At 36.6% G+C, this 15,338-nt stretch overlaps 3 protein-coding genes across 3 annotated transcripts in view; all 3 read left to right on the top strand.

The window, feature by feature from the left end:
* lcmt1 (leucine carboxyl methyltransferase 1) overlaps window positions 1–6,439 on the top strand; it is a 6,944-nt gene extending 505 nt beyond the window's left edge. Inside the window, exons 3-12 of the mRNA XM_058406984.1 lie at window positions 1,435–1,526; window positions 1,719–1,840; window positions 2,019–2,095; window positions 3,205–3,266; window positions 3,343–3,445; window positions 4,674–4,794; window positions 4,995–5,096; window positions 5,825–5,916; window positions 6,122–6,219; window positions 6,298–6,439. Coding sequence (XP_058262967.1) covers window positions 1,435–1,526; window positions 1,719–1,840; window positions 2,019–2,095; window positions 3,205–3,266; window positions 3,343–3,445; window positions 4,674–4,794; window positions 4,995–5,096; window positions 5,825–5,916; window positions 6,122–6,219; window positions 6,298–6,320 — 892 coding nt within the window. The 3' untranslated portion in view covers window positions 6,321–6,439. The remainder of the gene's footprint in view (window positions 1–1,434; window positions 1,527–1,718; window positions 1,841–2,018; window positions 2,096–3,204; window positions 3,267–3,342; window positions 3,446–4,673; window positions 4,795–4,994; window positions 5,097–5,824; window positions 5,917–6,121; window positions 6,220–6,297) is intronic.
* Window positions 6,440–6,957: 518 nt separating this feature from the next.
* Window positions 6,958–10,364, top strand: aqp8a.1 (aquaporin 8a, tandem duplicate 1). The gene is made up of 5 exons (XM_058406986.1): window positions 6,958–7,881; window positions 8,129–8,255; window positions 8,536–8,750; window positions 9,084–9,218; window positions 9,325–10,364. The coding sequence occupies exons 1-5, from the start codon at window positions 7,625–7,627 to the stop codon at window positions 9,365–9,367; spliced, it is 777 nt and encodes a 258-aa protein (XP_058262969.1). The 5' UTR covers window positions 6,958–7,624; the 3' UTR covers window positions 9,368–10,364.
* Window positions 10,365–10,780: 416 nt separating this feature from the next.
* Window positions 10,781–13,498, top strand: aqp8a.2 (aquaporin 8a, tandem duplicate 2). The gene is made up of 5 exons (XM_058406791.1): window positions 10,781–12,066; window positions 12,156–12,282; window positions 12,405–12,619; window positions 12,850–12,984; window positions 13,117–13,498. Exons 1-5 carry the CDS (start codon window positions 11,813–11,815, stop codon window positions 13,157–13,159), a joined length of 774 nt encoding a protein of 257 aa, XP_058262774.1. The 5' UTR covers window positions 10,781–11,812; the 3' UTR covers window positions 13,160–13,498.
* The last annotated feature ends 1,840 nt before the right edge of the window (window positions 13,499–15,338 follow it).

Raw genomic sequence — 15,338 nt, 5'->3', positions numbered from 1 at the left:
TGGTCACTCTAACACACTGTTCATCATCACTGAGGGTCATTACAGCTGGGCGATCAGACAGTAACATCATAGCACGAGACCGGAGTCCATATTTATTAAGATGCAACGAATAATAAAAAACCTATTCAGTGATTTTTTTTTATAATGTTTATAGAAACGATTTATTTATAATGTATATTATAATGTATGCATATTTTAGAAAAAAAATCTGTAAAATAAAAATCTGTACAAACATTTAATCATTTAAGCGGCTCACTTTTGTAATTAAATCATTAAAATTTAATAACACATATCAATATTAGTCTTATCGCCCAGCAGTAATAAAAATCCTGAGCAGCATGTAGGGCTGTAAGTGCTCTGAGAGATAAGACAGTTCAAGGTCTTGTAGTATTTTTTCATCAAATAGCTGAAGCCTGATGATTCTCTGTGTTGATTCTTTATGAGACGGGTAACCGGTGTTACTCAAGCAGTGGTAGCTCAAGTGTTTAAGGCTCTGGGTTGTTGACTGGAAGCATTGCCAAGCTGCCACCATTGGCCCCTTGAGCAAGGCTCCCAATTCACCCTGCTCCAGGGGTGCTGCATCATGGCTAACCCTGCTCTCTGACCCCAACCCCCAAGGATGGGATATGCGAAGAAAGAATTTCACTGTGCAGTAATGTATATGTGACAAATAAAGACAATTTAACTTAACTGCTGAAGTACAGGTAATGAAGGTTTGGTGTGACTATGAACTATGAAGTTTATTTGTGGTACCAGAAATAGCATAAATCAAGGTTTCAGTATTCTGGTTGAAGCCAGGTGATGGTGTAAAGCTGATCAAAGGTGTGGATGTTGCTAAAATTATGGCTAAATTGTAAACATTTGTATTATATTTGATATACATTTAAAATTATGGAATTTTAGACAGAATTCTGGGGGCAACAAATAAATTTCTGTCCTTGAATCTATGTAGCATTATTTTAATGCAATATCTGGCCTTTGAGATGTATCTGAGTGTCATATGCATAAAAGTAGAAGCTAAGACCGAAATAGAAAATGGGTAAGCATACACTGCAGATGGTGTAAAGCTAGGGACAGAAGGTTGAGCCGTGAGGAACAAGGCTCTAGAGGATTTATGTAGAATGGTACGATGAAAACTAAACACAATGATAAACTTGTCTTATCATGACTGACTGGCAACCTATTTTTTTCTTTTGTCTGCTTGCTTCTCAAATGCAATGGATTCCTTCAGACTGAGCTAGTGACATATTTGTAGAAACAATCTGGTTAACAGACTTTTAGAAGCAAACTTCATGTGTTGTGCATTAAATTAGCTATACAATAAGGATGTTTTTGCTGTGAAATATGACTTGTTTGAGGTTAAGAAAACCATTTAGATTGACACTGATTTATATTAATTTGGATTCATACTGATTTGCTTTTATTTATTCTTAGGTTTGCAACCAGTAAAGGATACTGGAATGACCCTTACATCCAGTATTTTGTGCGTCAGACAGGTGAACGCAAGGCACCTGAGATTAACAGAGGTAAAGTGTATTTCTGTCATAACATACACACATGACACAGATGGATGTCTACAGATACCGTATGTGGCATATACAGGCATCTCCATCTCATTTGGCATGCCATGATGTCATGTTTGTTTGTTTTGTAGTAGTTTTATATATTTAATATTGATTCATGTCAATCAATATATATAATATTGTTTCATGTTGTAGGCTATTATGCCCGTGTCCACGGAGTGAATCACCTGCTTGATGCGTTTCTTAAAAAGACTCAGTGTGACTGCCAGGTGGTGAATCTCGGAGCTGGACTGGACACCACTTTCTGGAGACTGAAGGTAGGTTTAAAAGAAAACCTGGTGTAGGAGTGTAATTTGTTTTATTATTATTCTTTTTTAGTGTTTTTATATTACTGTTTAATGAGCAACATTACCATCTGACACCTTACTCAAACCATTGATTATTTTTGATCAGCTGGCAAAATGTTGCATAAAAACCTCCTGTTTTAATTGTTAGGCTGAGAACACTTTGCCGAAAAAGTACTTTGAAGTTGACTTCCCTATGATTGTTGCCAGGAAGATACATCATATCAAGTAAGGTGTAGAATTGAGTTTTTTATTTATTCCGTTTGTGTCACCACCTGTTGTTAGCTAATGTACTGATCATGGTTATAACATGTCATTTAAGTTCAGTGCCTGTAGAGGGAACCAAAGGCTATGAAAACATGAAACAAGACAAAATCATTTCTTTTTTTGTTCTCCATATAGTTTTGGGGTTTTATTTAACAATACTAATATTTGTTTTGTTTTAAAACTTTGTCTTTTATCATCTGTCAGTGACCTCATTATATAACTGCATTGCTATTTTTTGTTGTATGCAACATCTCTCTCTCTCTCTCTCTCTCTCTCTCTCTCTCTCTCTCTATCTCTATCTCTCTGTCTCTGAATTGGAGTGTTATACTATATAATGCACACAGCACCGGTATTTAATCCACTTTTTGAGACATATTTAAAATACACCAAGACAGTGGTCAAATTTGCTTGTAGTGTCAGTTTCTTTCACAAGTTTTTTCTTCCTTCTATATGTGAATTATGTCCTTCCAAAGTGCTTTGTCTTCACATACTGTGTTCACTTTTAGTGCATAAAGGCATAAATTTCTAATGGAAGCAGCAGAATCTAGAACTGCATTAGCTTTAATGTGCATCATAAACAACTAGCATAGTTTCCACTTCTGTATGAAGCCACGTTAAAGAGCTGTATAAATAATACAGGGTGTCCCAGAAGTCTCAACAGATAGGGGAAATTAAAAATCTCTATACTTTTTTACAAAATATTTTTCATTCTTAGCTGATTATATTTTCAGATAGCCTTTCAGAATGCCTTAGATAAAGGAAGGCCATGGTACACCAGGAAAGGCTACAGCACAAAGATCACTTAAAGGAAGGTGAACTCAAAGTGCAGTTACATGCCTAACAGCAGATGTATAAACACAAGTTCATCCTGAGTGGGGAAAAACGACTCCATGTGATTTCATAGAAATTATAAGCATGTAGAGGATTAAGTATTACCCTGAATATTTTTAATAATCACACACACACACATATATATATATATATATATATATATATATTAGTTTTTGTTTTACTTGGAGAGACTATGAGTGTATAAAAAAAAATACGAAGTCCTTTTTCCATTTCTGCAGGACAAAACCTCCTTTGTCAAAGCCCTTGATTGAGACCCATTCAGCTGATTCACTCCTATTAGGTAATAACTTGAGCTTTACTAATGTTGAATGTTGTCCTTGGAGCTGCTCTTATGCTTGTATATGTCTCTGAAACAGATGGCCACAACCTGGACTCGGACAGATACTGTATTATTGGTGCTGATCTCCGAGATCTTCCAGGCATGGAGGAAAAACTCAGAAAATTCCACATTAATACAGAGTGAGTCATATATTTCTGATCTAGTCTATGAAATATCTGTGATTAATTGAAAGTGAATAAAATAATTATAGGAAATAGGAGAATAAAAAGTGACAGGCTTTTTCAATGATGAAATGATTTAATAATAATAATAATAATGTTGTTTTATGTAGCACCAGGGTCCTGGAGAAACTTTGTTTTAATTTCACTGTGTACTGCGTCAGCTATATATGGTTCAAATGAAATAAAATATTTTTGACTTGACTAAAGAATATCACAGTTTACTTTATCCATTTATAGATACAAGTAATGCTGTGATGATGATCCTGATCATGATAACCTGGTTCAGTCATTTCTATTAAATGTGCTGTGTATTGTTCACCTTTTCAGTCACTTCAAGGCCGTGGGATGTTGTGACTAATCTCACGTACTTTGTGCATGACAGTCAGGTTTTTAAATGTTACGTTCATTGACGTCACAGGCAAAACAAATACATTGGGCTTGGCTGGCCACATTGGCTTGATATAATTTTCACCTTTATTGTTTAGTTGAGTATCCCAGTGCCAATAGCCTTCACAACAATAGTACACCAGGGATTTATTAAAATATCCACATGTGCGTCAAAAAAGCTCATCATCTCAGTTGTGCGACGTCGAGTCTTGGAAATGTTTACAAATGTAGAATGTCTACGACATTAATGACCTCGATTTCAAGGGCACTTTCTTCAAACGCCTTTCTTTAACTTCCTCTGAATAACACACATGTATAGTATGTGGAACAACCTGTTCCAGTATGGCAGTGTCTCTGTGCACAAAGCAAGGCCCATGAAGACATGGTTTCAGGGTTAGAGTAGAACTCAAGTGTCCTGCACAGAACCTTGACCTCAAGCCCAATAAACACCTTTAGGATGAACTAAAACACCAGCTGCACCACAGGGCCTGATCTCACTAATGCTCTTATGAATGAATCAATCAATCCCCGCAGCCACGCTCCAAAATCTTGGAAATCCTTCCTGGAAGATTTGTACTGTCTATTATTGCTGTTTAAATATAATTTAATATCCTCAAGTAGTACCTCCTCAACCAACATTGAGAAACTGTTATATACTGCAGCATTCATGCCGTTTGTGGTCACAACCTATTGACGTTATATTGTCCCCCATAGCAGCGCTATAGGAGAAACGCAGCTGCTTACTCCACCCTGCTTGTCATTGTTTTTATTTTATGTCTTCATGTTTTTCCCCAATTAGATTGCCAACACTCTTTGTTTCTGAATGCGTGCTTGTGTACATGACCCCAGAGCAATCCTCCAAACTGGTGCACTGGGCAGCACACACCTTCCACACGGCCATGTTCATCAACTATGAACAGGTAACACACAAATACAGTCACAGATGAGCAGTTAATGTGATTTAGGATTAATGTCTCCAGCAAAGAGGAGCCTTTGTTGTATTTAAAATGAGCTACAAATAGAAATCAAAGCACAGTAAGGAGGTGATAACAATAATCAGGCATTATTCAGTGAAATATTTATCTAATTTGCAATTCCTTTAATTACCTTCTCATTACAGGTGAACATGGCTGACCGCTTTGGGCAGGTCATGATTGAGAATCTGCAGAGACGACAGTGTAATCTGGCTGGAGTGGATGTGTGCCAGTCTTTGGATTCTCAGGTAAAAGATATTGGAGACATCAGTTGTTTTCTCTGTGTGATGTGATGGTACTGAAAAACAGAGCTGACCGTATTTTGTTTTAAATGTATGTGAGTGATACAGACAGAAAATCTTTGAAGGCTGTTTTGTGAAGAGCTGTTTGCTCCGCCCATAATCACTGTGAAGCCTTTGTGAAGTGGCACGGTAGATTGTGTATGCGATTGTCCGGTAATGTGTTACCCTAAACTCACATCTCTAGCTGATCTGCTGTGGGTCATACATGCTTTTGCCCATGGCCAGTTCTGATTTGTCAAGAATAGAAAACATTACTAAAAATGAGAAAAATGCATGGTTGTCCCATTTGATCATGCAAGCTTAAATTAAATCTGGAGATTCTTGGATTTTCTTGGAGGTGAGAGCTTTGCGTTACATATTACTTGCAAATAGTGTTGTTTGCAGTGTTACTGACTGCTCAGTGCCCAACAGGTGGTTGGGAATTAGACAAAACTGTCAAGTTCAGATGTGTTTTAGTGCCGCAGCTGTTGCTGTTGCTGTTGAGTCCCACATGAGCAGTTTCAAAGTGCAGGAAGGTTAAATGCAGCTTCACCTGAGATTAGATACTGATAACACGGTTCAACTGTGTAAAAGTCTATGCTTGCATTTTTTTTTTTATCTTTGCTTCTATCTTGTAGTGAATTCAAAAAAATCTGTACAGATGCTTATGGTTTTTATCATGAAATCTGTTTCAGAAGGAACGTTTCCTCTCTACAGGATGGGAGAGTGTGAACGCACTGGACATGATGGCGGTCTATAGCCTGCTTCCTCAGGAAGACATAAGCAGGTACAGGATGTGAAAAAAAAAAAGCAGCTTGTGTATTGTGCCAATGGGATTTCATGACTAATCTAGTACAATGTGCGTGACAGAATCTGGGTTTGAATTGTTACATTCACTAGAAACAATGCATTTAGGATATTTGGCACCATAAAGAGATTGGGCTTGGCATTTGGTTTCTCGGAATGTCTTATGAGAATGTTTGCATTCACAGGATTGAAAGGCTGGAGTTTTTAGACGAGAAAGAGCTACTCCAGCAGCTTCTTCAGCATTACAGTATCTGCTGGGCAGTGAAGGACACACTCAATCTAGGTGAGCTTAAATATTGCTGCTTTCAAATACTTATAAATGTCCAGAAATGATGATCGGTGATATTTTTCACTTTCTCAGGCATTTCACAGATTGGGTTTTGAATTCAACTCTGACCTGGCTGGGAGGACTAGAAGTCTTTGTGTCAACATGAATTGGAGGAAGTCATTTCAACTTATTTTTCCTTCGTGACGTCAATAAAAAAAAAGATGAGTCCACTAAATTGTCTTATTTTGCCTTTGTTCTCTTTTAATATCTCCCTTGTCAGGAGTCAGGCTGCAAATGGAAGTTTTATGATAATAAAAATAATAATAATAATAATAATAATAGCAACAAAAACAACTATTACTACTACTTCTTGTAACCTTGTAAAAGTCTTTGCTCATGCTAGCCTCAGATTCCTGTTCTTGGCTGAACTGATGTCACTCAAACCCGGTGTAGTTTTCTGCTTCTGCAGTTTTTAAAATACTCAAAACAAGCCCATCTGGAACCAACATCCATGCAACTATCAAAATCAGAGAGATCAGACTTTTTCTTCGTTCTGATGAATGACGTGAACATGACTGATGTTCTTGGCCTGTGTCTGCATGATTTTATATGTACGCTGCTACCACATGATTGCTTGCTTAAATAACTGCGGCTACTCAAAATTCAGGTGCACAGGCATTGTTGTTAAAGTGTATGGTGTGTGTGTGTGCCTGAATTCTGGCACATTGTTATTTTGATCTGGAAGTAACAAGGTGCTAATTTGCTTGAAGAGTAATAAAATTATATGGCATGTCATACAGTTAGGTCTCATGCACCTTGTTCTTCACACTATAGTAATCTAAACTTCACATTAGATTTTTAACACAAAATACAAGTGTAATAAATGTTAAATCCTGTCTGTGCATTTTGGCCGGAATTTTGGACAAATAAAGAATAACAGTGGACACTGGACCCTGATATCATCAGTGTCTCCCACGTGTTTGAGTGCATATTTTGGGGGAAACATTAACCCAGTGTGACCTTGTGCAGCACACAATTGGTGTATGGTACTGTACCTTTCTCTCTTTTGTCAGAGATGTTCATATTTGTCTGTAAATGATGATTTGTGGGATTGATAGGTGCCAATTTTTGTGAGGCGAGTTGACACAGACTTCATGTACGTCACGGACGTGTTGTTGTATATGCTGTTTATGGTCACAGATAAGATTTTCAAGGATAAGCAGTACCCATCTATAACCTTATGCCCATCACCCCAGATATTTTACAAGTGGGTGGTTTCTGTGGCTATTGAATGGGTGAAAAGAGGTGGGGGGGGGTGCCTGGTCCTCCCTCTCCCACCCTCTTGCCCTCCCTCACATGCACCTTTATCAGCGTTAGATTGGAGGACACGTGGACAGTGTGCTGGTGATCGTAGAGAAGCATGACTGAGTCCAAGTGTGAGCTATTTACTGTGGCCAGTGAAGAGACTGTCCAGCCTAAGAAAGACCAGGACGCCCCCATGGGCTTCTTCGAGCGCTACGTACAGCCCTGCCTGGCCGAGCTGCTCGGCTCGTCTCTCTTCATATTTGTCGGCTGCATCTCAGTCATCGGCAACGTGGGAATCACAGGCAGTATTCAGCCTGCGCTGGCACATGGACTGGCCTTGGCTATCGTTATTGCACTGTTTGGAGAGATCAGGTCAGGAATTCAGAGCTGTACTTTTAGGATTTTTCTTTTCCAGTTCTATTATAAAATAATATTAATTAACAATATCATTGCCACTTGTTTAATAAATAAATAAAACAGATTTATTTTCTATGACTAAAGCAATGAAAAATTTTGCAGAACTGCTTGCTGTAGTTAGTTGAAGGCTAGCATTTCAGTTTCACTGTAATTTACTGTAAGCTTTAAGAAATGATTGTGATTTGAATTGTGATTTCTTTAGTGGGGGTCACTTTAATCCAGCTGTAACGGTGTGTGTCTACCTTGTGGGAGGAATGGAGCTGGTCCTTCTTGTTCCATATATACTTATGCAGCTGTTTGGTGGAATGATCGGGGCTGGCCTTGCCAAAGTAAGACTAATAAGTATTGACCAGTACTAATGCTTACTAATTATGCTGTTGTGGTCTTTTGGCTAATGGTGATTTTAATTAAAGCAACACTACATGGCTATGCAGTTATTCCTATAATACATCAAGTTCATATTAATTTTCAACATTAGTCAAAAGATATTAACAAGTTGTTTATTATAATAGATAAATCACCAGCTAATGGCTATTTTATGTCTTTTTTTTTATAGTAATACTTGCTTTAGTGCATATTTTTCTAAGGAAGTTATTTTGTTTGCTCTAGGCTATCTCCCCAGCTGTTGAGTTCAGTAATGCATCTGGAGCTGCGTTCACAGCTGTCAGTAGTAGCGCCGATGTAGGAGCTGCAACAGTGGCTGAAATGGTGATGACTCTCTTCCTGACCATGTCAGTCAGCATGGGGGCTGTAAACGGGAGAACACGTTGCCAGTTCGCTCCTTTTCTTATCGGCCTTACAGTAACAGCGAATATCCTGGCTGGGTAAATCTTTTTTTTATCCACTATGGGGTCTATAATGGGTGTATAATATCTTTTATGCATGCAGTGTCTCAGTCTTACTCATGAAGTGTTTGTCTACTGAATATATTAGTCGTCCCTGCTCAAAGACGTATGTCTGAACCTAATAAAGGGTTATTAATAAGCTGAGAAGAGTGCAAAAACACTAGAGGAAATGTGTAAAATCTGTATGAATGTTTTCCGGCTTGTGATGTAAATGTCATGTGACCTCAGATAAAGGGGGAAAAAGTTACGAAAGCTTACTCAATGGCTAAAGCAGGTTTATTTAAATAAGACTGACTAATATTTATTTAACAGGGGTATGATCTCTGGGGCATGCATGAATCCAGCTCGAGCTTTTGGACCAGCAGTGGTGGCTAATCACTGGACCTTCCACTGGGTATACTGGATTGGACCTATGATTGGTGCTGTGCTCACTGTCTGCTTTATCAGGTAGAGTATGAACCACAAGCTCTTGGACAGATGTGTAGAATATTATAACCTAGTGTTAGTGTATATGGATTTTAATGGGTAATTGTTTGTGTGTTCTTTGTTCTAGGTTAATGCTGGGTGACAAGAAGACACGTGTGGTATTTAAATGATTTAACTACAAATTATGAGGGTCATTCATAGCATACCTTTGATTAGATAGCCATTTAATGACTCTATGTAGAAAGTCTCTCACTCAGTTTTACCTTGTTTAGGGTTTTTTTTTCCCCATTATTTTTCACACTGTAACAGACTAACAACTTATATATATAACTGTATAAAGCTGTATTTTGTTTCTTCCAATCTGCTGTAAAAACAAATCTTCTACCCGTTCAACCTTGTGTTTGCTTATATAATTTGGATTAATCGTGTATAAAATAAAACCTTTTGCTTTTGTATGATGATAAAATGTAGATGAAATGATTCCTTGTGAATGCTCTGATGTTTAATGTGCTGTCTTACAACACAGTGGCCTTTGGGAAAAAAAAAAAAAGGTGCAAATTAAATACCGCCCTTGTGTTTTATTGTTCAGAAACAGGTGAGTGCTTTAATTAGTGTGAGATCAAAATTCAACAGCCCTCATATTATATTCAGATCAAAGATCAGCATTTTGAATGGAATATTGTAGCTGTGCAGTATCTCAGAGTGAAGTGATAAAGTTAACACAAAGCTGGACAGTGATCCAAACTGATAAGCAAATTTAACACGCGGTTGGGGTTTTATGGTGGAAGATGTGGCCTAGATAAACAAGTTCTTACGCAATATATGACATGGCAAACCGTTTCCATATGCCACTGATACAATGGTCTTCAGAGGATATAGAATGTTAATATCCATACATGTGTTCCTACTGGAACTGGAAAATGTTTTGAAGAAAAAAAAAAAAAAGTCAACATTGCGTGTGTTTAGCTGAAACATGGAAGAAGAAAAAAAAAAAGCTCTACAGTAATGAGCTTTTCCAGATAAGAGATAAGATTAAAAATAAGATAAATGTTATTACCTCTTGGTGAAAATTCTCTGTGGACACACTTTGTCCCAGCATACAAAAATGCAAGACATTAAATTGAGTAAAAAATACCTTTCACCACTCTCTGTTGCACATTTGCCTTGCAGATTAAACTGTGTTCATAGGTTTTTAAATAATACAGAAGCAATTTGCTTGTGTTTTGATGAAAAATAAAAAAAAAAAAAATTTGAAACTGCTGGATGAATGTAATATTATAGTATCACCATGACTCAGTTGTTCTCTACAGTTTCATAGCTCCCTTGTAGAAGACAATATTCCTTGTGACCAAAGAGATGGTCTTTTATTTTATACTGTTAAACTACACAGTCAACTCCAGAAAACTTTCCATCCTTTGTTTAAAAAATGCATGTGCTTAATTAGTTTAATCGAAAAACTGAACATATGAGACACATAAGTCTTTCAATTAAATGTATTATTTATTAAAATGGTACATTTAATAAAATTAAATGCATAAGCATATTTTTCCACAAAAATATTTATTACAGTCGTCGGCACACCTGGACATATAAAGAAAATATAACTACATAAAGCATATTATTAATGCATTATATTATATTTTTAAGTTTACCTCAGGTAATATACCTTTAGTCATTCATCAACATGGATTACAGAATACCCAACTGAAATCATGCAAAAGTGTAATAACCTCATAAATCAGACAATGGCTATAAAAACATAATATACAAGTGCACTCAAAAATGGTTCAATGATCACAGAATCTAACGTTCAGCGAAGCTCCAGAATAGTGGGCTGAGCCTCTGCAGGATTCCTTACAGCATGAGATCGTAAGATTCCTTACTCTGTATTCTCCACACTCAACAACCCTTAAAGGAGATGAATCAGTGCCGTCACGTTGGCAACGGATGTTGCACTAAATTTACGAATGCCGATAATGGTAATGTGTTGTTTTTTTGTTGGTTTTCTTTTAGAATTAAATGTAATTAAATGAAAAGTTTGTTACATACTGTGTGAAATCAAGCTAAATAACTACAAAGATATTTTTCCCTAAACATCATCTTATACCTGTCTTTACCATGGGTGCCAATAATTCTGGGACACAAGATGTAAGAAAAAAATTATTGTATCTTCAGTCCTTTAATAAACTTGTGTTCCAGCATCAGCTGAAAAAGAAAAAGATAGTGAAGGACATGCAATCAGATGCTGGATATTTTTTAATTTAGCACAGAACCAGCAATAGAATTAAGAAAAAAAGAATATTTGCAGTCTCAACCTTGAATATCCTCAGTGTAACCTACAAAATCCCATTTCTTATGATGTTTGGCACTTGATAGGACCAGTTTATTCATCTCCTGCCAGGTTGTTTGACGTTTCCTCCGACTGTGTCATAAATGTGTGGATTGTTGCAAACAGTCTGGACTCTGGAAATAAGGGTCAAAGTAATAACACTCCTATTGTGTCAGCCTAGTGATAGTAAAATGGAACTATTTATAAATACCAGTACAGAGGTTACTAGTCATTTACACCCTGGTCTTTTACCAAAGCAGTTACAACATACCGTATTTGCTTGAAGATGGAAGAAGAGAAAGTGGAGCTTAGAGAGCTAGAGAGATCTTCAGAAGACAAGGTCAAAAAGGAAGCTAAACCACCCAACAGGTTTGAGAGAATAATCCAGCCATGCATTGCTGAGTTGGTTGGGACTATGTTTTTTGTCTTTATTGGTTGTGTATCAGTGATTGAGAATGTAGAGGCAGCTGGTCGTCTGCAGCCGGCGCTGGTGCATGGGTTGGCTGTGGCTGTAATGGTAGCCTGTATGGCAGAGATCAGGTAGTGCCTTTGTTGTATCATTTCTATTTTTGTGACACTTGTGTATTTGATAGTAATAAGGTCTAAATAAGAACTGTTTGGATTCACAGTGGGTCCCATTTCAACCCACCATTTACTTTGGCGATTTTCTTATGTGGAGGAATGCAGTTTGCAATGGTTATCCCATATCTTATCAGCCAGCTTGTTGGAGGTGTGCTTGGTGCTGCAATGTCAAAGGTAGGTCTATTTCTATACTGTTGTTGATGCAATAGCTTTAAAGTTTGAAAGAATATCACCTAGCCATATAAAATTATTTATAAATAAAATAGGCTTATCAAAAATGATGATGTGTTCTTCAGATCATGACATCGAAGGAAAACTACATAAATGCCACTGGTGCAGCTTTTACCATTCTACAATCAGAAGAACAAGTACCAGGGGCTATATTTGCTGAGATAGCAATGACCTGTCTGGTGACTATGGTCGTGCTCCTGGGGGCAGTAAATGGGAAAAGCAAGAGTCCCATGGTACCTTTCCTGGTGGGCTGCACTGTGATTGTCAACATCCTGGCAGGGTAGGACAAGAATGCATAATTATACTGTATTCACAGTTTTATCACTGTTGTGCATATTAATAGCCTTCATTCAGTAACCTCTGCTTTTGTCTGGAGGAGAATACGCTGATTAACCAAATCAGTCAGTCCTTTAAAATCTATGTGCGCGAATAGGATCAATGATCAGAGATGCTTCATTGGTTTTATTGCCTGTATATTTACATTAGAATTTCATGTGTTTGGTATCTCAGAGGTGATGTATCTGGCACCTGTTTGAACCCTGCAAGAGCTCTCGGACCTGCACTGCTGGCTGGTTACTGGGATTATCACTGGGTATACTGGGTTGGCCCTATTAGTGGCGGCTTGATAGCTGCAGCCCTTGTAAGGTGAGTCTACTACTTATTTATATAACGTAGACCGAACATTATCGTTTGGTTTTTTATATTGAAGGTATTAGACAAAATAATTTCATTGTATTATATTCCAAGGATTCTAATTTATTATACAAATCTTTTAAGGCTCCTGCTGGGCGATGAGAAGATCAGAGTTATTATGAAATGATGGCACAATTCTGGAAAAAAAAACACAAGCCTGTTTGTTTAATATCCAACAGCGTTGATGAAACTGTCAGAGTGCTTAACTGGTCATGTTGCCAGCTGAATTTGTATATGCCACAGTAAAATATTGATAATAATAATAATAATGTAACTTTTCAACCAATAATACAGAAGTTAATAAACGGAGAAAAATGTACAGTATTGAATTAACTCTTCCAGAAATTTTGAATTGTTGTGTAATGATGAATTTTATACCGAAACATGAAATAAATCAATTTTATGAAAGTACCTTTGTGATTTCCTGAACAAACAAGCTGAAATAAAATTATCTATGGATTTATCTTCCTACAAACTTTCTGAAAATCTTTTCTCTTAAATGATTATTTCATGAAAAGGATTTCAAACTTTTTTCTGAATTAAACATTTTAATTCTAACATTACAACAAAACTAGATTTTTTAAATTATGCAAATTTATACATGACATATTTACATAAATAAGTGTCAGCTTTTTTGAGGGGAAAAAATTTCCTGCACTTGATGCGTGTATGCGGAAAGCAGAGTTTTAAGCAGTAGATAGTGGACGTGTGCAGCTTATAAGGGAAAACTTTTACTTGTTTTGTTCCTCGCAGACGTCATGAGATCGTATCAGTTTGTAATTACATCATTATCTGTCATACACACGATAGTCAAGTTCACGCACAGCGAACATACAACAGTCGAGGAGGGAAATCTATCCATCCATATATTGTCAGTAAATGTATGTCATACAGATCTTTTTGTATTTGTTAAACAGTATCTTTGGCCTTAGAAAATATACACAGTTCAGCTGCTTCAGTTGTATTCTATGCTATTTATGCTATTCTATTCTATTCTATTCTATTCTATTCTATTCTATTCTATTATATTATATTATATTATATTATATTATATTATATTATATTATATTATATTATATTATATTATATTATATTATATTATATTATATTATATTATATTATATTATGTTCTGTGTAATTGAATGTGTATTCATACAAACATATTTGCTATTTACTCCATAAATGTCTATTTCCCTTGTGTTTGGCTTCTAGAGGTCTAATAAATTCTAATGTATTTGTTAACATAATACAGCAAAGCCACTGAGTCTTTTAATACTGAAAGCTGTTGATTTGGTGCAATGTGATAAACTGAATTTTACTGCACTAATTCTCCACACATACAGCTTCAACGCAACAAGAACACTTTCCTCTCCTTGACTGATTAAAAGTTTCTAAATCACATACTGTGGGACGAAATCTCCTACATTTGCACGTCATATGCAACCACCAGGCATTATATTTGCACCTGAACTCAGTATAAACTTAATAAGGCTCTCTTATAGCCTATAAACATAAGCTTATCAACTCACTCACCCGGTTATAGCAAGTCAAGTGATGTAAGTTTTATTTCTTGTACATATTCTCTGCTTTCACTACAACCTAATAAAAAGTTTTGTTAGTACGTTATATAAGCACTGTGTTTATAGCCTGAATGTTTTGAAATGGTAAAGCTTTAACTAGAAATGTTTTATTTATTTAATAAGGTACAGGCAAATAGTCCTCACTTCTATTTGACACCTATAAAGTATGAAAGCTGCATTTAACCTGCACCTTTAACTTGAATGGTTGTTAAAGTGCAGTACAGTAGCGCAGTGCGTGCATCTTAAATTACTCTTGCACTAATTTGCCTAAATAGCGTACTTTACTAAATTCAAACAGTTGGTGATGAACCCAACTACATTTCCTAGCATACAGGCTGTAGATAAATAATTACACCCTTATCCAGATAAGCTTATAGGAGCTGGGAGCTTATATAAGCAGCTTAGAGGAGCTGGGATTCAAACTCACAACCTTCCAATCAGTAGGCCAACACCTTAACCACTAAGCTACCACGTCCCGTTAATTGTGTCATTTATTTTTGTACTACACTACAACTATTTAGGGACATTACATTCTTAGAAAAATTCTTATTTAATGGTTCTTTATGGGTTTGTTGGATAATTAAGAAGAAGGTCCTTGGTTCGACTCCTGGGTCGAACAGGCAGGGGCCTTTCTGTGTGGAGTTTCATTGTTCTCCCCGTACCTGAGTGGCTTTACTCCAGGTACTCCGGTTTCCTCCCACAGTCCAAAAACATGTACGTTAAGTT

This window comes from Hemibagrus wyckioides, linkage group LG13 (genome assembly GCF_019097595.1).
Source record: "Hemibagrus wyckioides isolate EC202008001 linkage group LG13, SWU_Hwy_1.0, whole genome shotgun sequence".
Taxonomy (NCBI): Eukaryota; Metazoa; Chordata; class Actinopteri; order Siluriformes; family Bagridae; genus Hemibagrus; species Hemibagrus wyckioides.
This window is presented reverse-complemented; position numbering and strand designations above follow the sequence as displayed.